This window comes from Papio anubis, unplaced genomic scaffold, assembly GCF_008728515.1.
Source record: "Papio anubis isolate 15944 unplaced genomic scaffold, Panubis1.0 scaffold615, whole genome shotgun sequence".
Taxonomy (NCBI): Eukaryota; Metazoa; Chordata; class Mammalia; order Primates; family Cercopithecidae; genus Papio; species Papio anubis.
Genome location: NW_022166371.1, coordinates 1 through 24,343, shown reverse-complemented (window position 1 = coordinate 24,343; position 24,343 = coordinate 1). Strand labels below are relative to the sequence as shown.

The window sequence follows — 24,343 nt, the reverse complement described above, 5'->3', positions numbered from 1 at the left end:
AGTTTAAGTTTCTCTAAGTTATGGTCTTGAATATTTGGTGAGCTCTGAGTGGCCCACTCCTCAGACATGAGGGTTTTCCCATGAAATTTACATTGAGTTGTCCACCTCTAGATTATATGGCTTCAGGAACAGAGCTGTTCTTGTTCTTAATGATTTCATTGGAGAAAATTGAATTGGAAGAACTAAAAGAATTCAGGGTACAGTCCAGTCTACCAGTGGATTAAAAATACTCAAAGATAATGAACAGTGGTTCAGTCTGGTAACAGGTGTACTACAGTTTTTCTTTCCAACATAATTTTTCTCTATATAGGAGTCTCTATTTTTACCAAAGGTAATTGCAGTAGGATGAATTTTTTGCAAAATAGGTTGAGTCTCACCGAACTTGCCTAGATTTTTTACCTAAGTGCAGCAAGAGTAGCAATGGACCATAGAGGATCTTTTTAAACTTTGCTTTGCTAGAAGTTTTATAAGACTCTTAGATTAAACTTTCAAAAACCTCTTGAGACTAGGAAGCCAAACCAAGGCCAACTTCAGAATTTGCCTGCATTCCTTATGAGTTTATTCTATGTATATTCTCAAATGGAGCATCCCAGTCAAAACCTTGGTAATATAAGCAATGTTTTCAAATGTATCCTGTTATAAAGAGAGTAGATTCTTACTGAACTTGTGCAAATAACTTTATTACCATAAGCATATGAATACTCATGAATAGTTTCCCAATTCTAGGGCACTCAGATAGGGAGCCAAAGCAAATATTTCAATTTTTGTTTATAAAATTGTACTTTACCAAATTGCTGTAAAGTATAAATAGCTTAAAAGAGAAAGTTCATAAATCTGGAGAATAAAACATTCAAAGAATCAGCACATTTTCAAATAAAAAATTATGAAAACATTATCCTTTTAATTATTTAGTCCAATGAAATTGAGTTTTTTTTCTTCTTTGTCTTGAATTTCATGAAGGTATCAGCCTGTTCATTAAAATTTCAACAGCTCTCAGAGAGCCCAGTGGTATGATCTTGAAATTATCAGAAACTTGCATTCAAGAGTCATTGTCAGAGTCTTTTCCATATATCTCCTTGAAGAAAAAGCAATTTTGGACTGTAGCTGATTGTAAATACTTCGAGGAGGAGTCAAACCAACTGTCTGGGAATGACAAATATTTAAAATCACTGTGGTTAAAAATATAATTTGATTTTCATTAGGTTTATTATGGTAAAGACACAGCTCACATAGAAATCTAGTTACTTCTGTGGCACATGAGACTATTACTGATAACATATTCGATTTCCAGAAATTTCATATAGTTTTTAGAATACTCATTTTTTAAAACGTATTTATTTATTTTTTTTGAGACAGAGTCTTGCTTGCTGCCCAGGCTGGAGAGCAGTGGCACGATCTCGGCTCACTGGAAGCTCCACCTACCGGGTTCATGCCATTCTCCTGCCTCAGCCTCCTCGAGTAGCTGGGAGTACAGGCGCCTGCCACCACGCCCGACTAAGTTTGTTTTGGTATTTTTAGTAGAGATGGGGTTTCACCGTGTTAGCCAGGATGGTCTCGATCTCCTGACCTCATGATCTGCCCACCTCAGCCTCCCAAAGTGCTGGGATTACAGGTGTGCGCCACCGCACCCAGCCTAGAATACTCATATTATTAACATTCCCATAAATATTATTTAGAGAAGGTTTAGCATCACTTATCACTCATTTAAAAATGCTTTATATATATTTTAACATATCAAATAAGGTGGCTTTTCCATTCAGCTTCTGTTTCCCAACTGGGTTACTGAGTTCTTGGTGTAGCCCATTAATAATTAGGGTCAAAAAAGTATAGTCTTATGTATGTTGAAAAAGGTCCTTAGGTAATACCAGTACTTCTAGCTGAAAATCATTGATTTAGTTTTAAGTTCTACCTATTACAACAAGAGTTCTCCATCCTCGTTACATGTTTGTAGTGTCAGGGAAGACTTAGAAATTACCAGTGCCTGGGTCCCTCTCCAGACCTTTAAACTGGAACTCATGGGTGGGGCTTGAGCATCCACTTTTAAAAATGTTTTCCAGTGATTCCAATGTGTAGCTATATTTCCCATCAGATTTCTCTGATTTCTTGTGGCCTTCACTTTTTTTTCTATTTTGGTATTATGATTATTTTCAGGTCTCATTTCCTGTCTTAGGCTTTATGTCACCTGGGGTAGGGACCTTGCCTACTTCATTTCTGTATCTTTTTTGAACACATGAATTGGTCACCAGGAAAAGGTCTCAACCTCACATAGGTTGTGTCCTGACTCTCAGGGTCACAGGCTATTCATAAAATCTTTGTTCTCCACCAGGTCGGAGATTGCTTGTGGTGAAGGGTGTGGTTAAGTCTGTAGTGCAGATGGTGGAGGGGAGTTCACCCTGTTTTTAGGCATAGCATTGGCACTAAGAATTTTATGTATATATGGGTGAAGCGACAGGGATGTGTCGGAGGACAGTTCTAATTAGGATGGAGGAATTATACTAGGAAATAGAGGTAAAGGAAGTGAGAAGGATTAGTAAATAGAGAACTGTGAACTTACCAAATAGGCTAGAGTAAACCCTTGGGGATTCTTGATTAAGTGCATTAACTAGATTTTAGAAAGGTAATGAGGCAGTCATATGCAAGGAAGGTTTCAAAGTCTGGACACAAGAAGTCAAGCAACACTTTGAGAAGTGGTTGAGCTTTATGGGAATGGATAGAACTACACTATTGAGAGATGTTAAAAATAATGAAGAGGGTTTCACAATGTGAAATTGTGTTTCTCATGTGAATCTGAGAAACAAATGAGCAGAGGCTGGAGATAATTATGTCTAAAAGACATAGGGGTAGAGGGAGCATAAAGGCCAGGTAGAAAGGGAACTGCAGGAATTAGTGCTGACAAGCAGGAGTTTAGTGGAAGAAGGAGGAGATCCAGTCCCAGATACAGGCCAATAAGTCTTTTCCTGCTCCCAAGCATGGCAGTCAGCCCTGCAGGAAACAGGACAGGAGAAAAGGCCATCATACCTGCCAGACTTCCCGAAATACAGAAATGACATCACGGCTGATATATAGGATTAAGGCCAGGAATATGTCCTCTTCCTGAAGGAGCTGTCATGGAAAGAAATGAAAAGGAATGGAGATGATGTTATTTTACAGGGAAGCGCCTCAGGAACAAGCATGTAACATGAGGTACTCTATAATTGTTTCTTCAAGGAATGCATTATTTCTGTTGGAAAATTGATGGGAGATGGTTATATTCTTGCAGTTTTTTACCCTCTCACCATGTTTCTAGGTTGGTGATCAGTCCTCTGTCAATTCTCTACTGCACTCAGATATTTCAGAAAACTTTCAGATGTGAGAAAGGCTGATTGCTATTTTCTATGTCATTAGAACTTTCCACCTTTCCACTTTTTCATGGTTGCATCTTTTTCTCAGTGTCTCTGTGTGACAGCCATGAATGAGACCCTGCCAGGTCTCCGTGGCAGGGACCTGATTGACAGAAGGCCCAGGTCACTGTGTTTCAAGTTCACCACCTCCCTTGCACAGAAAGCTTCCTTCCCACAGGTTCCCAGCAAGGGCGTGAAAGCAAGCCTATTTCTCTGAGGCTCTCTTTAACTTTCATGGGTGACTGATTGGAAGACTCCCCATCAGCCTTGCAAAAACTCTCTTAGAACTGAATTGATACCTAAAAATTCTTTTTCTTTCTTTTTCATAGGAGTCAGCTTTGCATAGTGGTCTGTGGGTTCTCCCATACTACCTTCATGCCTGCCCCACATTCCCTCAGAGGTGTCTTCCCTGATAAATTATCTTAAATGTCTAATCCCATCCTGGATGCATCTCAGTTGGTAAAAACTAACACACCAGGCTTGATTCTTTGTACTTAGCTTTTTCCCTTTCTCTCCCACAAGTAGTCAGTCACCATGTCCTAGTGTTTTACGTGGTACCTCTTTTTCTATATGTATATGAAAATAGGTACTGTTGAGGGGCACGTCCTATGTCCCAGGACCTGTGCTAAATACTTTACCTGTACCTCATTTAATTCACACAGTAACCCTGTCAGGTAGACATTATTTCCATTTTGCCAATGAAAAGACAGAGGCTTAGAGTAGTGTAAAAACTTTCCTGGTGTCATATGGCTAGTAATAGCTGTATCTGACATTTGATTCTAGGACTATTTGACCTCAAAGCTAATGACGATGATATTAATATAGCAGGTGACATTGGTTACTCTGTGTGTGGCATCTTGTTTCATTGACTACATTAAACCTTTAAAAGAATGGTATGAAGCAAGCTCTCTCATTGCAATTTTCAGGTGAGGAACCAGAGGTTCAGAGAAGTTAAGAGTCTTGTGCAAGAAATTTATAACTGTAAACTGTTACTTTAAAAAAGGAAGAAAGATCTCAGATCAGCAACCTACTTTAATACTTCGTGATATGAAAGAAGAACAAACTAAACCCAAGCACAGTGAATGAAGGTAACAATAAGGATTAGAGTAGATAAAATAAAATGGAGAGTAGAAAAAGAATATAGTAATTAATGAAATGAAAGTTGATTCTTCAAAATGAAATCAACAAAATTGATGACCATTAACTAGACTAACTAAGAAAAAAAGAGAGAAGATTAAAATTACTAAAATCAGATATGAAAATGGAGTCTGAGCATGGTGGGTCATATTTTAATCCTAGCACTTTGGGAGGTCACAATGGGAGGATTGCTTGAGGCCAGGTGTTTGGACCAGCATAGGTAACCAGGGGAGACCCTCTCTCTACAAAAAAAAGTTAAAAGCCCATTAGCTGGGCATGGTGGCATGCATGTGTAACCCGAGTATCTTGGGAGACTGAAGAAGGAGAATTGCTTAAGCCCAGGAGGTTGAGGCTGCAGTGATCCCTAATCACACCACTGTATTTCAGCCTGGGCTGGCCTACAGAGTGAGAGCCTGTCTCTCTCTCTCCAAAGAAAAAAATAAAAAGATAAAAAACAAGTGAAAAGAAAAAATAAAATGAAGTGATTACTAGCAATTATAATAAAATAATGGTTATGAAAGTACTGTAAATAATTGTATGTCAAAAAATTTGATAACCTAGATGAAATAGACAAATTCCTAGAAAAACAAAAACATGATGCGAACTATAATCGGTAATAAGAATTAATCAATAAAAGCATTTGATGAAATTTCATATTTTTTCATAATGAAAACATTCTAACTAAGAATGCAAGGAAATGACCTCAACATAAAGTCAATATGTGAAAAACCCAATGCTAACATCATACTCAACAGACAAAGACTGAAAGCTTTTCCCTGTATGAGCAGGAACAAGACAAGAATGCTGCTTTTGACACTTCTATTCAATGTAGTATTGAAAGGTCTTGTCAGAAAAATTAGGCAAGAATTTAAAAAAAGATACTCAAATTGAAAGAAAGGAGTAAAATTATTTCTGTTCACAGATAACTTGAATTCATATGTAGAAAATCCTAAAGATGGAACAAACCTATTAGAATTAATAAATGAATTCGGTAATGTTGCACAATACAAAATCAACAAACATCAATTGTATTTCAATACATTACCCATGAACAATCTAAAGGGATATTTTAAAAAATTTAATTTGTATTAATATCAAAAAGAATAAAAGAGTTAGGAATAAGTTTATCCAAAGAGGTGAAATGATTATACCTGAAATCCATAAAATATTGCTTAAAGATGACATCAATAAATTGAAAGACACTTTGTTTCATGAATTAGAAGGTTCAATATTGTAAGGAGGACAATGCTACGCAAAGTGAGCTGCAGATTCAATACAATTCCTATCAGAAACTCAGTGACATTTTTGCAGAAAAAGAAAAATCGGTCCTAAAATTTATATTGAATCTCATGACTCTAAATAGACAAACAACTTTGAAGAGGAAGAATGAAGCTGGAGAACTCACACTTCCTGATTTCAGCATTTACTACAAAGTCCCAGTAATCAATACAGTGTGGTACTGGCATAAAGGAGGACATAGAAACTAATGAAACAGAACAGAGAGCCCAGATAGAAATTTTTGCATATATGGCCAAATGATTTTCATCGAGTGTGCCAAGATCATTCAATGTTGAAAGGACAGTGTTCTCAGCAAATGATATTGGGAAAGGTGGATATCTAAGGTCAAGAATGAGTGGAACCTTTACCTAACATCATATACAAAAATTAACCCACAATAAATCAAAGATCTAAATGTAAGAGCAGAACTACACAACTCTTAGAAGAAAACATAGGAGAAAAGCTTCATGATATTGGATTTCACAATGATTTTTTGGTTGTAACATCAAAAGCACAGGCAACAAATAAAATTTATAAATTGGACTTCATAAAAATCAAAACCTTTCATATATCAAAGAACATTATCAAGAGAGTAAAAAGGCAACCCATGAAATGAGAAAAACATTTGCAAATTAAAAGTGTGATAAGAAATTAATTTCCAGAATACATGAAAAACTACAAGTCAACAACAGCAAACATCCAAAAACCCAATTAAAAAATGAACAAAGGATTAAAATAGAGTTTTCTCCAAGGAAGATATACAAATATCCAATAAGCCCATGCAAAGTTCCTCAATGTCATGAATACTTAGAAATATGCAAATCAAAACCACAATGTGACACCACCTCACACACTTTAGGATGGCTTTGATAAACAACAACAATGACAGCAACACAAAACATCAAATGTTTCCAAATAGGTGGAAAAATTGGAGCTCTAGTGCATTGCTGACGGGAATGGGAAATGTTATAGCCACTGTAAAAGGTGGTATGGCTGTTTCTCAAAAAATTAAACAATAAATTACCATTTGATCCAGCAATTCCACTTCTGGACATACTCCCTATAGAATTGAAAGAAATTTGAAGAAAGATTTGCACATTGATGTTCAGAGAAGCATTACTCACAATAGCCAAAAAAGGAAACGATGGAAAAGTCCATTGAAAGATAAGTGGGTAGGCAAATGAGGTATATCTATACATCAAAATGTTATTCAACCTTAACAAGGAATAAAATTCCAATACATCAGGCAAAATGGATGAACCTTGAAGACATTATGCTAACTGAAATAAGCCAGACTCAAAAGGATAATTATTATATAATTCTATATATGAAAGATAGAATAGCCAGTTACATAGAGACAGAAAGTAGAATGATGGGTGCTAGGGGTTACGGGGAGAAGGAGTGAGAGTTCCTGTTTATTGGGTAAAGAAGTTTAATACGGTAAAAGGAAAAAGATCTGGAAATAGATAGTGTGATTATTATACAACACTAAATTACACAATTAGAAATAGTTAATGATATATTAGACATAAATAAAGTGTCTGGCAGTCTTACCCTCTCTATAAATACACACTTTTTGGCATTGCCCCTTTCCTGCCATGCAGAGCCTGAGAGGTGATTCTCACTATTTCTCCAAGTGCGCATCACTCACTGTCCTCTGTGCTGTGTCCCACGTGCTATGCCCACAGCCTCATATAACCGGTGACTTCAGAACCAGGACACAGCTCAAGGGTCTGCCCCGAGGCTCCCTCTCTTCTTATTTCCCTGCAGCCTAGGCTTCACTTCAACTGGCAGCTCAATTTAGCCGAATTCAGGACAGGCCACCAGGACTCTTTCTTCACACATGCTGGTCCCACACCAGGTGGAGTCAGGCAGGGCCAGTCACCGGAGAACGCTGGAGCAGAGCAGGGAGCGGTTGGAGCTGCCCCTCTCTCATCCAAGGGGCTTCCTCCTCTCATTTAGGGGAAAAATGTGAGCTTGTTTCATAGCCTTAGATGTTCGTTGTAGCTCATGGAGTAGGTAAAAGAAAACAAAGACGTAGCGGAAAGGGATGTGTTGCTGACAGCAAGAAGCAACTTGATCTTGAGGACTCTCCTTGTCCCTCTGTGAAGCCTCTTCCACCACATAGGGCTCAGGGCTGACAAAGCCCCCTCCCTACCGTTCTCAGGCTGGACACAAGGTCAGCCATGAAAAACAGAAGAACAAGCAGAAGAGAGTCTGTAGAGACAAATTGGGAGGGTTCAGGAGGAGAAATTAGGATTTGCTTCTGCCCATGGGGCACAGACTGGGAATAAAAATGTTTTCCTGACTCTTCTCTGAAGGCCAGATAGACTCCACCTAAAACCCTATTGCCAATGATGCAGGGATCCACTTACCAGAGACTTTGATCGTCTTGAATGTGGAACGTTCCCTGCCAGTGACTGAGTTACGAACACAGCAACCATAGCGCCCGCTATGCGTTGTAGTAATTTGGGGGATAGAGAGTATTTGTCCTGATTGCAGAAACTTCCCATTAATTGTCCAAGTATACTCTGCCGGTGGGTTAGAGTCCGCGTAGCAGTACAAGTAGAGGTTTTCTCCTGAATGGTAATAGGTGAATGAAGGGAAAATCCTGGGGAAGTCTGGACCATCTGGAGTAAAGACAATAAAGTCACAGGTGATGTCATCCGAGGGAAGGGGATACTCCTGGTCTCTTAAAGGGACACAGTGTCCCTCTGAACCAAGACACACCCTCAGGTCCCAGCCAAACCCCTTCTGTGTTCACTGAGCTGAGGCCTGAGGTATTCACCTGTTTCTGCCATCAGAGACTGTAGATCCCAAGTCTCCCATGACAAGGGCATCCCCTCCCCTTATATCCTTGGTTAAGGCTGTGCCTGCCCAGGTTTTCCCAGGGCAGGGAGTCATGGCCAGCTCGGGTGTCCAGAAATGAAAGTGTCTGTAGTTTGACCTGAGAGAGACTGAGATGCCTGGCCTCTGTTTGTTTGAATTTAACCTGTTGACTTGGCCCACAGAGGAACCAAAGATACTCACAGAGGACATCCAGGGTGATGGGGTCACTGCGCATGCTACCAACTCGGTCCCGTATTTCACATTCATAGGGTCCTGTGTCATTTCTTGAGACATTGGGTAGAATAAGGAACCTGTTTTTACCGGGTTGCTTTAGCCTGGGACTGACCGGGAGGCTCTGACCATTTACCCACCACACGTAGGTGTAGTTCTGAGTCTTAGGTTCACAGGTTAAGGCTACAACATTCTCATTCTCCATGGGGTTGAAGTTGTTGCTGGTGATGTAAGGCTTGGGCAGCTCCGCTGTGTGGATAACAGAGAGAAGTTTGTCCCGTGTGGCAGCTTTGATTCTTCCACAGGCATTCTTCAATCAGAGTTGGCATCTCCCACCTCTCAGCCCACCCGAGTCCTTGAAAACCAATAGCTGGTGCGTGTGTCACAAGACAGATGCATGATGACCTAAGGGCTCAAAGACTGTGAGGCCGCCTGCTCTGTCTTATGGAGGCACAGACTTTCTCAAGTGTGAATTGAGCAGCAGTGCTGGGTCACGGACAGACACGTCAGTGGGAGTGAGAGCACCTGGTACCCCTCCCAGTCCCTCTTTAATCAGCTGTCTGGCTGGCTCACCTTGGGTTCCTTACCTGGAATGTGCAACTGCTAGGCCCCTTCCAAATTCCATCCTACTTTGACCCCTAGATGTGATTTCTCTGCAGCTTCCATTTCCAAGGACATTTTAGAGATGTGTAATAATGGGACTTCCCATTGTCCTGAAACCCTGAAGATACTGAGCAGCATGGCCTGGGACTGGATGTTTCAGCAGAAATAAGACAGGGGAGACCAGAGTCAACCCTGGAGGTCAGTTCAGTCATCAGGCAGTGGAGGCACAAGGTGGGGCAGTTTTCTGCAAGTGTTTCATGATGACTTACTTGTTCCAGTGACCTCCAAAGATAGAGCAGAGTGCAAGGAATGATCTAGAAAGAGTGAAGGGGACAGGCAAGAGCTGGTGGCTTTGGAGCAGAACCATGTTCCCTGTTCTGAGTTCTTTAAGTTTCCTCTCCTTCTGCAAAGGGCAGGTGAGGACTATGTGGATCTTTCCAGAAATACATGTGGACATTTGCAAATGCAGAACTGACTGGTGGAAAGGGTGGGAATGAACTGCTGGAAATCTGGTCCTCATTGGACCATGTGTGTTTGATGGATATGAGACAAATGTGGGGGGAAATTTTGCAAATATTTTCTTTCACTGGACACTCTACTCTCCGATTCCATGGGTTTGACTACTCTAGGGACCTCATGTTAGTGGATTCCAGAGTGAATCTGAGAAGAGACTGCTGGTTTCCAGGAGCTGGGAGTGGGGAGAATCAGAAGTTGTTCATGTGTGTGCAGTTTCAGTTATGCAAGATGGGGAGGTTCTAGAGATCTGCTGTACAGCTCGATGCCTATAGTTCACACAGATTGAGTGTTTTTTATGCATAAGACTTAGGAAAAAAAGTGTTTTGAGTTTCTGATTTTTTTTTATTCTTAAATATTTGTCATATACTTACTGGTTTAGCATCCCAAATCTGAAAGATTCAAAATCTAAAATGCTCCAGGTAGCATTCCTTTTCAGCATCAGAGTAGTACACCAAAGTGGTAGGTGATTATCCAAATACATTCTTCCACCCCCCCTTTTTTTTTCTCTCACCACGTTTCTAGCTTGGTGATTAGTTTTTGGTCAGTTCCATACTGGCCATGCTGCACTAGTATATTTTTGAAGGCTTTGGGATGTGAGAAAGGCTGATTGCTATTTTCTACGTCATCAAATCTTTCCACCTTTTCATGGTTGCATCTTTTTCTCAGTGTCTCTGTTGTGGCAGTCATCAATAAGAGCCTGTCAGGTCAGATTTAGGACAGATTTTTGTAATTCTGCAAAAAATGTTACTGGGATTCTGGTAGGGGTTGCGTTGAATCTGCAGCTCACTTTGGGTAGTATTGTCTTCCTAACAATATTGATTCTCCCAATCCGTGAAAATGAAATGCTTTTCCACATATTGATGTCATCTTTAATTTCTTTCAGTAATGTTTTGTAGTTTTCAGGATATAACCCTACAACCTTTTGGTTAAACTTATTCCAAAATATTTTATTCCTTTTGATGTTAATGTGAATTGAAATTGTTTTCTTAATTTCCTTTCAGATTGTTCATTGTTAGTGTATAGTCTAAAGAATGATCTAGAAAGAGTGAAGGGGACAGGCGAAAGCTGGTGGTTTGGATCAGAAACATATTCCCTGTCCTGTGTTTTTGATTTTCCCTCTCTCTTTGCAGAGGGCAGGTGGCTCTTTCCTGATAGCCAGATAGACTTCACTGGAAAACATATTGCCAATGCTCCAGGGATCCACCTACCAGGGACTATGATCCTCTTGATTATGAGATTTCTTCCACCAGTGACTGAGTTATGGATGAAACAGACATAGACCCCTATATATGTTTTAGTGATTTGGGAGATAAAGAACACTTGTGCTGATTGCTGGAACTTCCCATCAATCAGCCAACAATGCTCTGCCAGTAGGTGAGAGTCTGTGAGGCAGGAGAGCTTGGGGACTCCCTTGTATGGTAATAGGTGTATGAAGAAGAAATGGTGGGGGCATCCAGACCATCTGGAACAAAGAGAATAAAGTCACAGGTGATGATGTCAGAGGGAAGGGAAAATCCTGGTCTGTGGAAGGACCAGAGTGACCCTGTGAGCTAAGTCACAACACTGAAGTTCTAGCCAAATCCCTGCTGTGTTCACTGATCTGGACCCTGAGACATTTACCTGTTTCTCCCATCATAATCTGTGGACCCTGAGTCTCCCATGACAGGAGTAGCCTTTTCTCTCCAATTTTTGTTCAAGCCTAAGCCTACTCTGTTTTGCCTGGGGCAGAAAATCATGGCCAGCTTTGATGTCCAGAGGTAAAGGTCTCTGTACTTGCACCTGAGAAGGACTGAGAGGCCTGGCCTCTGGCCATGTGTATTTGGGATGGCAGCCTGCCTCACAGAGAATTAGAAGATACTCACGGAGGAGATTCAGGGTGACTGGGTCACTGTGGCTGGCACTCACTGGGTTCTTCATTTCACATTCATAGGGTCCTGCAGTATCATTTGTGACACCAAATATAACGAGGGTCCTGTTGTTTTTGGACAGCTGTAACTTGCGACTGATAGGGAGGCTCTGACCTTTTATCCACCACCGGTAGCTTACGTCCTGAGTGTCAGGATCACAGGATAAGATCACAGTCTCCACGGCCTCCCTGGGGTGTAAATTACTGCTGGAGATGGATGGCTTGGGAGTCTCCACTGTGGAGATAACAGAGAGAAGATTGCCTTGTGTGGCACATTTGATTCCTCCTAAGACATTTTTCAATCAGAGATGGCATTTCCCACCTCTCAGCCCACACAAGTCCTTAAAAGCCCATGGTAGGTGTATGTGTTACAAGACAGATGCATGGCAATCTGAGGGCTCAGAGATTGTGAGGTTGCCTGCTTTATGTGGGAGAAGCATAGACCTTTTCAAGTGTGAATTGAGCAGCAGTATTAGGTCATGGAAAGACACAGGACCAGCAGTCACAGCTCCTGGTGCCTCTCTGAGTCCCTCCCTCTCCAACTGCCTGCCTGGCCCACCCTGTGGTCCTCACCTGGAGCATGCAGTACTGGAATCTTCTTAGTTTCAGTCTTACTTTGTCCCCCAAGGTATGTTTTCTCTGTGGCTTCCCTTTCCAAGGACATCCTAGAGATGGATGATGGAACTTCCCATTGTCCTTAAACCCTTTGGGTACTGGGAAGCCTGGCTTGGGACTCAGCACTTCAGCAGAAATAGCACAGGGGAGACCAGAGTCAAGCCTGGAGGTCTGTTCAGTGATCAGACAGTGGAGCCACAAGGTGGGGCAGTTTTCCCAGCTGTCTAATAGTGACTGACTTGAGCCAGTGACCTCTAAAGATAGAGCAGAGTCCAAGGAATGAAGAGTGAAGGCAACAGGCAAGAGCTGATAGCTTTGGACCAAGACCATATTCCCTGCTCCGTGTCCATGATGTTCCCTTCCCCCTGTAGAGGGCAGGTGAGGACCATGTGGATGTTTCTAGAAATACATGTGGATGTTTGCAAATGCAGAACTAACTGGTGGAAAGGGCAAACATGAACTGATGATGGAAGTCTGGCCCTCATGGACCCTATGTATTTGGTGGCTATTAGACCAATATTTGGGAAGAAGTCTTGCAGATACTTTCTCTCATTAGACATTCTACTCTCTGATTCTATGAGTTTGTCTACTCTATGTACCTCACCTCAGTGGATTCCAGAGTGAATCAGAGAGTAGAATAGTAGTTTCCAGTAGCTGGGATCGTGGGAATAGGGCATTGTTCCATGTGTGTGCGGTTTCCGTTATGCAGGATGAGGAGATTCTAGAGACCTCCTGTAGAGCTTCATGCCTATAGTTCATACAGATAAAGTGTTCCTTATGCAAAAAGCTTAAAGCGAAGTGTTTTGGATTTCTAACTTTTTTTATTTTGGAATATTTGCAGTAGATGTACTGGTTTAGCATCCCAAATCTGAAAAATTTAAAATCCAAAATGCTCCTGTGAGCACTTCTTTTTAGCACCACATCAGTGGTCAGAAGTGTTGGATTTTGGAGCATTTCAGATATTGGATTCTGGATTTGGGATATTCAGTTTGTAATACAGCAATTTTCCCATAAAAATTTGTCAGGAGTTTAGACCTCATGTTATGTTCTGATTCTAGTAACAAAACAAAAAAATATTTGGGGGAAACATTAAAATGTGGTCATAAGTGGAAATTTTTTACTGATAGTCCAAACATCTAAGATCAATTTCCGGTAGCAGTATTTCTCTTGATACCCGGTTAAGGTTTAGGTGTGGGGTGAATTCCAGCACGATCACATTATGGTCAAAGAAAGATGCCAAAGGTGATTTGAAATTAGCAAGTCCTTAAGTAGAAAGAGTCCCGTTAAAAGGACAGAACTGGCCAGTGTGTCTATGACATAAAGGGAGGAATGATGCAGAATTTAAAGAAGGGATGTTTGTTATGTTAGTAAATATAGAAAGAACTCCTTGTTTCTAATTTCTGAGTAGAGTTAGGAAAAATGGGGAGGAGCCCAAAACAGGTATGTGAAATGCTTTCTTCATTTTCTCTTAACCTCAGGAAAGACAACTAGAGTTTCAGTTTGTGTGAATTAGGAAGAGTCTAAGTGAGATGCCAATGGCTCATGTGTCCCCCACACGAAGAACCCCACCTTATGAAAATGGCATCATCATGAGGAAACAATTGTGTGTGGCACAGGCAGTGAAACCATCAGATAACACCCACCTGGCCACTTCCAACAAGTCCCGGCATCCACCAGTATTCCCATTACATGTATATTACATCCTTGGCGGTTGTCCCACAACTACAACATTTAGAAATTGCTATTGTCAATACAAAGTATTAAATATGAAGTTGAATGTGTTGTTCCACATTTCTCCCCCTACTCTTTTTGAACTTTCCTGTTTCAGTTTTGGAAGTTTCTATTCACACATCCTCAAGCCAGGGATTCTTTCCTCAGCGGTGTTCAGTCTACCAGTAAGCATCAAAAACATTTTTCATTTCTCTAACAGCACTTTTTTTTTTTTTTTTCCTGAGATAGAGTCTCGCTCTGTTGCCCAGGCTGGAGTGCAGTGGCACGATCTTGGCTCAAGCAAGCTCTGCCTCCGTTTCATGCCATTCTCCTGCCTCAGCCTCCTGAGTAGCTGGGACTACAGTTGCCCACCTCCACGCCCGGCTAATTTGTTGTATTTTTAGTAGATACGGGGTTTCACCGTGTTAGCCAGGATGGTCTCGATCTCCTCACCTCATTATCCACCCACCTCAGCCTCCCAAACTGCTGGGATTACAGGTGTGAGCCACTGTGCCTGGCCATCTCTGAGAGATTTTAACAAGTTGTTGACTTTTCAGTTTGTTCAGGTTTTTACTTACTGCTAGAACCAAGTGACAAATTTCAAGGTCGTTATAAGCCTGACAGGAAACCAGAAGTCTCTAGGAAGTGACTGGAGAATGTGAGCTCCATGGTAGGTTGAGGATGGAGTCACGAGTGAAATGGGTGAAATCAGCCCATGGGCTTGGGAGACTGCAGACCTGTCCAGCCTCTGACACCCTGGTGAGTCAGTGCAAAGATTACAACAGTGACAGCAAACTAGCATGGCTGACTCCATCTGGCATCTAGTCTCAGGCTGGCTGTCCTCACTCATTCCTGGACATAGGCCAGGCTAACCATGGGAGGAATTTAATTTGTGGCTTAACTTTGAAGCAAGAATGATAATAGTTCCTCCATAACACTAATACCCTTACTTTGCCCAGGGATTGCCTTTGTAAAACTGGTGAAAGACCATGAGAGTAAGATTATAGGATGGAACTGATTTCTGCTAAAAGGTAGGCACAGTTTCTATAATCCCTTACTGCTCAAATGTCATTTGGCCAGATTTTACAAAATTTGTAACTGATTGCTCCTATAGATAACATCACTATTGTAGAACCTGAGATTGGTCTTTTGAGATGTTTCTCATTCCTTGCATTCTGGCAACCGGCTGACCTCATCCATATCCATGACTAATGGCTCAGTCAGTCACGTGGTCCCCACCTAGAGGCAGATTCAAGCACAAGCAAATCATTTCCCTCTGCCCTCATGATTCCATCCCCAAACAATCAGCAGTACCCATTTTTCAGTTCTGTGCCCCTGAAACTATCCTTGAAAATCTCTAACCCCTGATCCACTAGGGAGGATGATTTGAGTAATAATAAACCTCTGTCCTCCTGTTTGGCAGACTTGGACTCATTAAAATCTTTCTTTACTGCAAATCATCATCAGGATAAATTGGTTTGGTTTGTGCAGGAGGCCAGAAGAACTTGTCTGGGAATTATAAGAGTGGATGGAGGAGCTGCTTTTCCCTGTCCCATGGTCTTGTCCACAGAACAGCCTCACAAAGGGACAGAGCCCTGGGTGGGGATACAGTGGAAGCTTATTCTCTTAGTGACCTCGGGTCATTGGCTCGAGATGAAGCCTGGCAGGAGTTACAACTCCAGGTGATTTCTATGCCTTTCCCATTTCCTGGGAGGTGGGCCAGGCAACAGTGTTAGCAGGAAGGGAACAGAACAGTCAGCCTAGTTAGAGGGATTGTCTGGGGAAGGCCTAGGGATGGAGGAAGAAGCTGTGCAGGACAGGGCTTGCCAGGTAGAATGAAATGGGGCAAGATGAGGGACACAGAGAAGCAGAGAGAGGCAGAGACAGTGTGGCAGTGAACAGCGGGGGCCACAGTGACTTCAGAAACCCCAGGAACCAGGTGCCCCCAGTTCCACTGTCCAAGATCAGGGAGCCCTCAAAAACCCTCCAGACGCCAAAGAGATTCAGAGTTGCACATGAGGTGGGGTGGTTTAGGGGCAAGAGGTAGTGGGGGGGATGAAACATGGGTGTCAGCCTCTGAAGGAGAAGGGACAGGTGTGACTAGAACTTCCTAGGTTTCTGCATCCAAGATCCAGTCTCTAAAGAGGTTATGGATCATTCATTTCTTCATTCAATTCCTTCATTTGTTATGTGAGAGCTCCTGAGTGTGTGTCTCTCACTGGGCCTGTGCTGGTGCGGGGTGTGAGTGGGGAATGAAAACAAGGTCCTCTCTTTTATCCTGTCATACCAGTGACATGGGCACTTTGAGAAACACAGGATTTCAGGTTCAGTGATAGGGGTTAAGATATGCGGGGGAGGCCTGGACATTTTTTGCACTGACTCTGACAGTTGAGGCAGGTGATTTAGTTTTGGAGAACAGACTAATCAGCTGACCATTTGCTCTCACTCCTCTGATGTTTGCATGCTTAAGAAGAGAGGATTTGAGCCAATAAATGACTATGGGGTCCTTGGAACCCAATGATTCCTCACTTCTGGTGGAGGAGAGGATGGGCCTGTGGCTGCAGACAGACCTCATGTGACCCTGATCTGCCTTTTGTGTTTGTGTGACTCTGGTTCAGTGACTGTGCCTTCCTGTGCCTCAGTTTTCTCTCAGTCAAATAAGCTAAATGGCAAATGGACTGTGGCTTTTCATACTATCTGTGAATAAACTGAAAATTATTCACAGTCACGCGACCTAATGCTTGGCACAGTGGAGATATTCACACAAACAGCATTTATTATCATTCACTTCCATGAGAGAGCACCTTTAGGTCAGATCCCTGTGGACAAGCTGCTGCTAGGTACATTTTCTCTCTTCTGTTTCTGCTTCTGGGGACATTAGACTTCCTATGGAGTGTCCTAAGCCTCACAAGGCAGTTGGCTAATGGTCTACAAAGCTTGTCTTTCTGTCCTCTCCACTCTGAGTCTCAGGTGAAGAAAACTCTGTCCTTGCCCAGAAGAGGCTCTGAGGGCTGAGCCCTGGCTGGTGAGCAGCTCCAGGAGACACAGTCCTCAGACATCTGGTGAATCCTTGGTCCCAGTAAGCCCTGCCACAACCCAGCCCTGGCACAGGCTCCTCAGCTTTATCTGGAGTAAGGATTTAAGGACAGGGGTCTGGGGTTGAGGCTTCTAGGACTGAGCTTCTCTGAGAGTATCTCAAGGGGCCTCTTAGGCAAAGCGCTACTCAGTTCTCCAGGGTGTTTCTCAGGGTCAAGTTTATGAAGAGGGCATGAGGTGCTTGGCTGAGACTGATCTCCTGCTACGCACCTCCCCCATCAGACTGTCCTTCCTGTGCAGCAAGTGTCTGCAGGGTCTGGAGACAGGAAAGGAATTCTGATCTGTTGTGATTTGTCTCCTCTGTGTATGTCCTGCACTAAATGCCGAAACCCCAACATGGGACATAATGCAGAGAGGGACACAGGCACAGTCCAGGTCTGACAATCCTGTGTGTGCAACGTAGACGTGACCCCACACCCCAACACCCAGGGATCATGTGGAATCACTCACGGTATAAGGTGAAATGTCCAGTTACTCCTTTAGTGCTATCACCTCGCTGTATGATTTGTATGGTGTAGGATCCTGTGTCCTTCTGGGTGACATTCTGGATCAGCAGGGATGCATTGGAATATACTGTTTCTCGTCCACTGTATGCAGGCCCAAATACAATTATTTCAGTGTCTATTACATATGATGTAATGTGATGATGGAGGTCCATTATTTGCCCTTTGTACCAGATGTAGCCAGTAGGATTCTGGGGCAAATTGTGGACAAGTAGCAGAACATCCTTCCCCTCAGAAACTTTGGTTGGCTGGGCTTCAATCGTGACTTGGGCAGTGGTGGGCGTGTTCCAGAAGATTAAAAGTGATGCTAGGAGGTGGAGAGAGCATCAGTCAATATTGAGACCTATGTATGGGAGTGAAAATATGGGGCCCTGGGTCCTGAGAAGATTTCTTCAATCATCTGCCTTGAAAACACACACCCCCACACACACACTCACAGACACACACACATACACACCTTTTGTCTGTGTGTGTGTCCTACTGTCTTACTGGATAAAGGTCAGCAGCATGACCCGCATTCCTTCAACATGTCCGACCTTGGCACTTTTCTGTTTGGCATCCTCTTGCCCAGGGGTCTGCATGGCTCCCTCCATACTGCTCTCAGGTCGTGCTTATATCAGGGCATCTTAGACTTCTTTCCTGACACCTCCTTCAGAGACCCTGGGTCTTCCCTTTCTGACCTTTCCCTGCTCTGCTCCCTCCAGAGCTCTTGTCAACACCTGACCTCACATTCTAGATCTCTTTACATGTCTGTCTTCTTCCCCATGACAGCATGAGCTCCGTGAGGACAGGGACTTTTGATCTTGGTTGCACCCCAGTGCCTCGGACAGGCTGCAGACTCCTGTAGATGTGAGAGTTCCCAGGGCTCTCCACGCCTGGGGTGTTTTTTTTTTCTTCTTTCCCCAATTGTTGAAGTTTTTTGCTGACTACAGTGTTTCATGCCCTGCTTATATTTTCATTTGAAATATCATCTGATAATAGTTATTATCATTTTTCAAAATGTGGTGGCCAGTGATGATTGACCAGTAAAACGAAACACTTGAGATTTTCCTACCTCTTACCAATTCCAGTTCAGTGTGATTTTCCTGTTTTGACCCCTGTCCCTCTCAAGTATATTCTCCCCTATCCAGGCTCCAACAGAGAATTCTTTCCTGTTTTTTTTTTTTTTTTTTTTTTTTGAGATGAAATCTCGTATTGTCACCCAGGCTGGCATGTAGTGTTGCGATCTCGGCTCACTGCAACCTCTGCCTCCCGGGTTCATGCAAATCTCCTGCCTCAGCCTCCTGAGTAGCTAGGATTACAGGAGCACACCACCACACCTAGTTAATTTTTTGTATTTTTAGTAAAGACGGGGCTTCACTGTGTTGAGCAGACTGGTCTTGAACTCCTGACCTCATGATCTGCCCACCTCAGCCTCCCAAAGTGCTGACTTCTTTTATTTTTTAGAACCCCATCTTCTCCAGGAGACCCCATCCAAGCATTCTGCTTCCTCCTCCTGTCCTCTCCCAGGAAGTTCTCTCCTCACCTGTGAGCAGGAGATCCTTCCAGGTGATGTGTAGTGTGCAGGGAGGGACTAAGGGGGCCCTGATGGTCTGTGCTGCCTGCATGTTCTCCTCTGTGGAGATGATCCTGGGATCCAGAAACTTTCTGAGCACGGCTGTCAGCTGTGCTGTCCTTCCTCCTTCTGTGCTGAGCCTCTTCCCGCGGCAGGAGCACTTCTCAGGCTCATGGGTGGGGTCTGTGCCCAGGACACGTCTCTGTCCCCTCCCCTCTCAGTCCTGCCTCCTTGTCCCTCCTTCTCTTTTTCCTTTTGTCTGTGTGTCAGGTCCCTGGGAATTGTGGAGGCCTCTGCCTTTTTCAGCAGTGTCACCAAACCTCGACACAAACTATGTGCAGAAACACAAACACACACACAAAAGAGACACACACAGACACACACAGTCACACACATACCCTGTAGGTTGGGCAAGCACAGTCCTGGGCCTCAGCCTCCTGCTGTCCCAGTGGCCTCTGGGTCGGGGTGCACATTCACACCCCTTGCCCTCTTTCATCCCCATCTGGCTCTCCCCTTCAGTGCTGGAGGCTGGAGCTGCACCAGATCCCTGTCACAGGGACACCCCTTTGTGCTGTGGGTGAGCTGTGTGTTGGCTGATGAGAGGGACCCTTCCTTTCTCTAATTGTGTCTAGCTTGGCTGCAGCTTCCAAGGATGGATATTCAGGACCTGGGTGTCTCAGAGGAAAGTGTCCTTCCTGGAGGTGTGCAGGGTGAATCTCTCGTGCCTCTTGTGAGGAGAGGCCTGTGCTGGTTGCTCAGTGGGGGCTGTGAGTCCCATGGTCAAAGGGACAGTTCTCAGTCACTCTATTGCTCCCTGGGGTCTGGTGGTTGAGCTGGGGCTCAGGGTTTCTCCTTTCTTCCTGACCATCTTTGGTGTCCTCTCTTCTCTGCCCATCTGATTTTCCTGTGGACACCACACCTTACCCGTGGTGGCGCAGGAGGAAGTGGGGAGTTACCCAGGAACCCCGTGGAACTTGGCTGGTTGAGATGCAGGAAGGGGAGCCTGGGACAGAGCAGGGGTTCAGAGCTGGAGAGATTAATCCCGACTTACTCCGTGGTCGTGATGGGCTCAACCTTCCATGTGCTAACATACCCAGGGGTCTGTGCTGAGGGTTTTGACCTGGCCGAGCTGCTTTTTGTATAGGAGGAACAGGCAGTCGCCTGAGAGCCTGCCTGGAGGGATGTTGCTCATACCTGAGAGGGCAGGTGAGTATGAGTTGTATTTTGGGAGCAAAGAGCAATAATACCCCCTTCTCCCAGCAGGGATACAGGAGAGGTCTGTCTTCCCAAGGGACAGACGGGAGTAGGTGGCCACATCCTGGATGGTGCCTTTGTGTGACCATCACAAGTGCTCTGAGCCCCCCGGGGTCCAGCATGCAGACAGGTCACAGTGTGCCTGACTGATTCCTGGGGAGGCTGTAGACCCTCAGGCAGCCGCTGTTCTGTGTCAGCGCTAGGCTTGGCCTGGGATGCCCCAGAGAACAGGACAGATGGAGCACAGGCGGGCATTTAGGGAGCAGTGACAGAAAGAGTTGATGAGAATGAAGGGAGGTCACGAGGGGAAAGTACACTAGCGCTGCCCTGGGAGATGTCTTTTTAGCTGAGCCCAGGGATGGAGCAGGTGTGTGGAGCAAGAGCTGCCTGCAGAGGGAGTGGTGTTAGGTTGGCAGCCGCCAGGTCAGGGAGGAGCTGACGGGGTCCGTGTGGGGAACATGGAGGATGCTGAGGACTTGGGCTGAGTTGACCCTGGTGAGGGTGGATCCTGCTAGGCTATGGGTTCTGCTGAGGTAGGTAGGCATCCCCTGGGAAGGTTCCAGGCTGGAGGGACTTTGCCACCCTCTGGTGGACTGGAAGGGAAGTATGGGTGACCACAGTCCCAGGTCAGGCTGCCTTTTTTATTTCACAAGGATCTGCACATTTCACACGAGGTCACACATATATTATGTTACAGCTCCATCACCTTCCAGCTCCGTGAGTCCCAGTCTCTGTGACTCTATGTTCACTGTTCTCTCTCTTTCACAATTGGATGTTCTGGATGCAGATTTTTGTCACCTTCTGTGAGTTTGTGTGCAGTAGGCGGCACTGTATATACCCGGGGGCACTGATGTCTGGGGCTGAGCACTGCATATGGGCTTGGGAGTAGAAGACGGAGCAGCAGGGTGGGAGGATCAATGCCAGGGGAGTAGGGACAAGTCATTTTCATTTTCTCACTCCCAGGGACCAGAACCCAGGATTCTGACTCCAGGGCACAGTACCACACCTTGCTGGTGTCCCTGGACGTCATGAGTGCCCATAGTGTCATGTTGCCTTGGCATTCATTTTCTAAAGTGCAAATTTATTTGTCTAACATCAGAGGCAGGCCTTGGTCACCATGGCAGTTTTCAATACTGTGTCTGGTTGTTCAAGTGGCTCCAGTTGGTTGCCAGAGATAAAATCTTAGAGGCATCTCTCCTGCTTGGTGTGCTGGGCTCCCTTCTCTCCAGCTGCTTTCTTTAAACGGATAATTCTGACATTTGCCCTCACATTTAAAGTGACCACTTGTCAGTCACAACATGATCTCCTAGTCCCAGTGCTTGCTGTTTGCTTTACACACATTCATTAAAGCTCTCTGCTGGAAACCTGTCAGGTAACACCTGGACTTACTAAAGCCATTGGCTTACCGGTCTCTTCTCTCCTCCCTGCCTGGGCTTGCTGACCTCTGTATCTGTGGTCTCCAGGTGTGCGGAGTTCTCCCCAGTGTCTGTAAGTACTAAAAACACACTTTCACTTTGTGGTTGTATCACTATAGCCTCACATGCCATCCAGGGCCTGACATCGAGACTGCCCTATGGGACCTGTGCTGGTTGAGCCCGTGCTGGAGCTCTTGTTTTGGGACCTCTGGTTCTTCTGGGGACAGGAGCTTCCAACTAACTTGATTGATAAACTGATACATTTCATTGAAAACACTGGGTCGGATGACGTATTCATGGACTTCAGCTGCCATAACAAACACCTTAGCCTGGGTGATTTAAATAATAGAAATAGATTTTTCACAGTTCTGTGAATAATGTGCTATTTTAAAAGCTTTAAAATGTGCAATCAAGTGGAAATAAACACATACACAGTGTTCAGTTACCATCACCACTATTTTTCCTAGAAAATTTTTATCATTTTAAACTGAAACTTTGTATCATTTAAACAATAATAACTGCCTGTATTTTCCACCCTAGATCTTGATCATCTCTACTCTGTCTCTATTCTTGATGTTTCATGTAAATGGAATTATACATATATGTTACTTTGTTTCTGACGTATTTCACTTAGCATAATGTTTCCAAAGACCATGCATGTTCCAGCGGATGTCAGAGCTTCATTCCTCTTTAAGGCAGATTAACATTCTGTTGTATGTGTGACCACATTTGTTTATTCATGTGTTGATGAACACTTGGATCGTTTTCGTATTTTATCTTTTGTGAGTAATGCTGCAATCAACATTCCCAAGCGAGTACCTATTTGAGTCCCTGGATTCAATTCTTTGGATATATACCGAGGAATGAATGTTGTTTCATATGAGAATTCTATGATTAGCTTCCTGAGGAACAGCACAACTGTTTCTCCTAGTGGCTGTACCTTTTTATAATCTCACCAGCAATGTATGAGGATTCCAAATTCTACATAAGGCTTTCACTTGTTATTTAACATTTTAAAAGAATAGTAGCCATATTTGTAGGTGTAATGTGGTATCTCCTTGTGGCTTTGACTTTGTATTTTCCTAATGACTAATGATGTTGAGTTTCTTTTCATGTCCCTCTTGATGATTTGCATATCTTCTTTGAAGAAATGTCCATTTGAGTCCTTTGCCCATTTATATAAATTGGGTGGTTTGTCTTTTTGTTATTGAGTTGTAGCAGTCTTTTATATATTCTGGGCTTGAAACTATTGTCTATGTGATTTGCAACTATTATGTATCATTCTGTGTTTGGTCTTTTTATTTTCCTGATAATATCCTTTGATGCACAAAAGGCTTGCAATTTTAGCCCAATATATCTATTTTTCCTTTTTGTTTTTCATGCATTTGGGTCATACCTGAGAATCCATGGCACATTTGAGGTCATTAAATTTTACCTCATGTCTTTTTCTAAGATGTTTTTATGGTTATAGATCTTATAATTAACTCACTGATCCATTTTTAGATAATTGTTTGATATGGTTGGAAGTTTAGTTCTCTAAGTTTATTGTTTTGCATGTGGTTATCTAGTTGTTTCCACATCGTTATTTGAGAGGATGCTTGTTCCTCCATTGAAGTATCTTGACAACCTTATGCAAGAGCAATGAACTATAAGGGTGAGTGTTTATTTCTGTTCTCTTAATTCTATCCCTTTGACCCCTATTTGTATTCTTATACCAGCAGCTTCTGTTTTTAATAGTTTTAATGTTTTGTGAGAGTTGAAATAAGAAAATTCAATTTCTGCAATTTATTTTGGCAAAATTGTTTTGGCTCTTTCAAGGATACTTTTTTAAAAGCAAGGAGGCCAATGTTGTGCAGTTGGAAAACCATTTCTGTCATCTTTCAGTGGGGAATTTTTCAGTCTAGGGATCTTTTCAGGAACTTTATCAAAGTAGGTAAATTATCACCACTTCCATTGCTGAGGTACTGTGTTAAAATGTGTGTTGCCTCCCATTGAGGAATTGAGAGACCCTGGAAGCACTTACCCATGTGGTGAGGGACAGTGAGCTCCTTCATGAGGGGCACAGAAGACATTGCTTTGGGACACAATGTTGTCAGGGAAGGTGTGTGCATCTCTACTTCTTTATTTTTTTGTACAGGTTGCATCTCTGCTGGATATACTAGATATTGAAATCTTTGTTCATTCTCTTGGTTCTGGTTTAGCTGACCTGTCAGCTGGAGCTGGAGGACATGCCTGTCAGGGGAGTGACCCCCATGTGAAAGAGCAGGGCTCAGCAGAGTGAAAGCAGCTGAGACCCAGAGAAGCCAGTGAGGTCT

General features: G+C 43.4%; 1 protein-coding gene across 1 annotated transcript; it reads right to left on the bottom strand.

Annotated features, from left to right (window-relative positions):
• Positions 1-659: 659 nt before the first annotated feature.
• LOC101004115 (pregnancy-specific beta-1-glycoprotein 3-like) lies at positions 660-21,643 on the bottom strand. Its single transcript, XM_031662407.1, has 8 exons — positions 21,363-21,643; positions 19,330-19,433; positions 17,752-18,117; positions 11,837-12,115; positions 8,826-9,104; positions 8,171-8,425; positions 3,019-3,102; positions 660-1,143 (listed from the first exon to the last, which is right to left on the bottom strand). The coding sequence occupies exons 1-7, from the start codon at positions 21,641-21,643 to the stop codon at positions 3,050-3,052; spliced, it is 1,617 nt and encodes a 538-aa protein (XP_031518267.1). The 3' UTR covers positions 660-1,143; positions 3,019-3,049.
• Between the last annotated feature and the right edge of the window lie 2,700 nt (positions 21,644-24,343).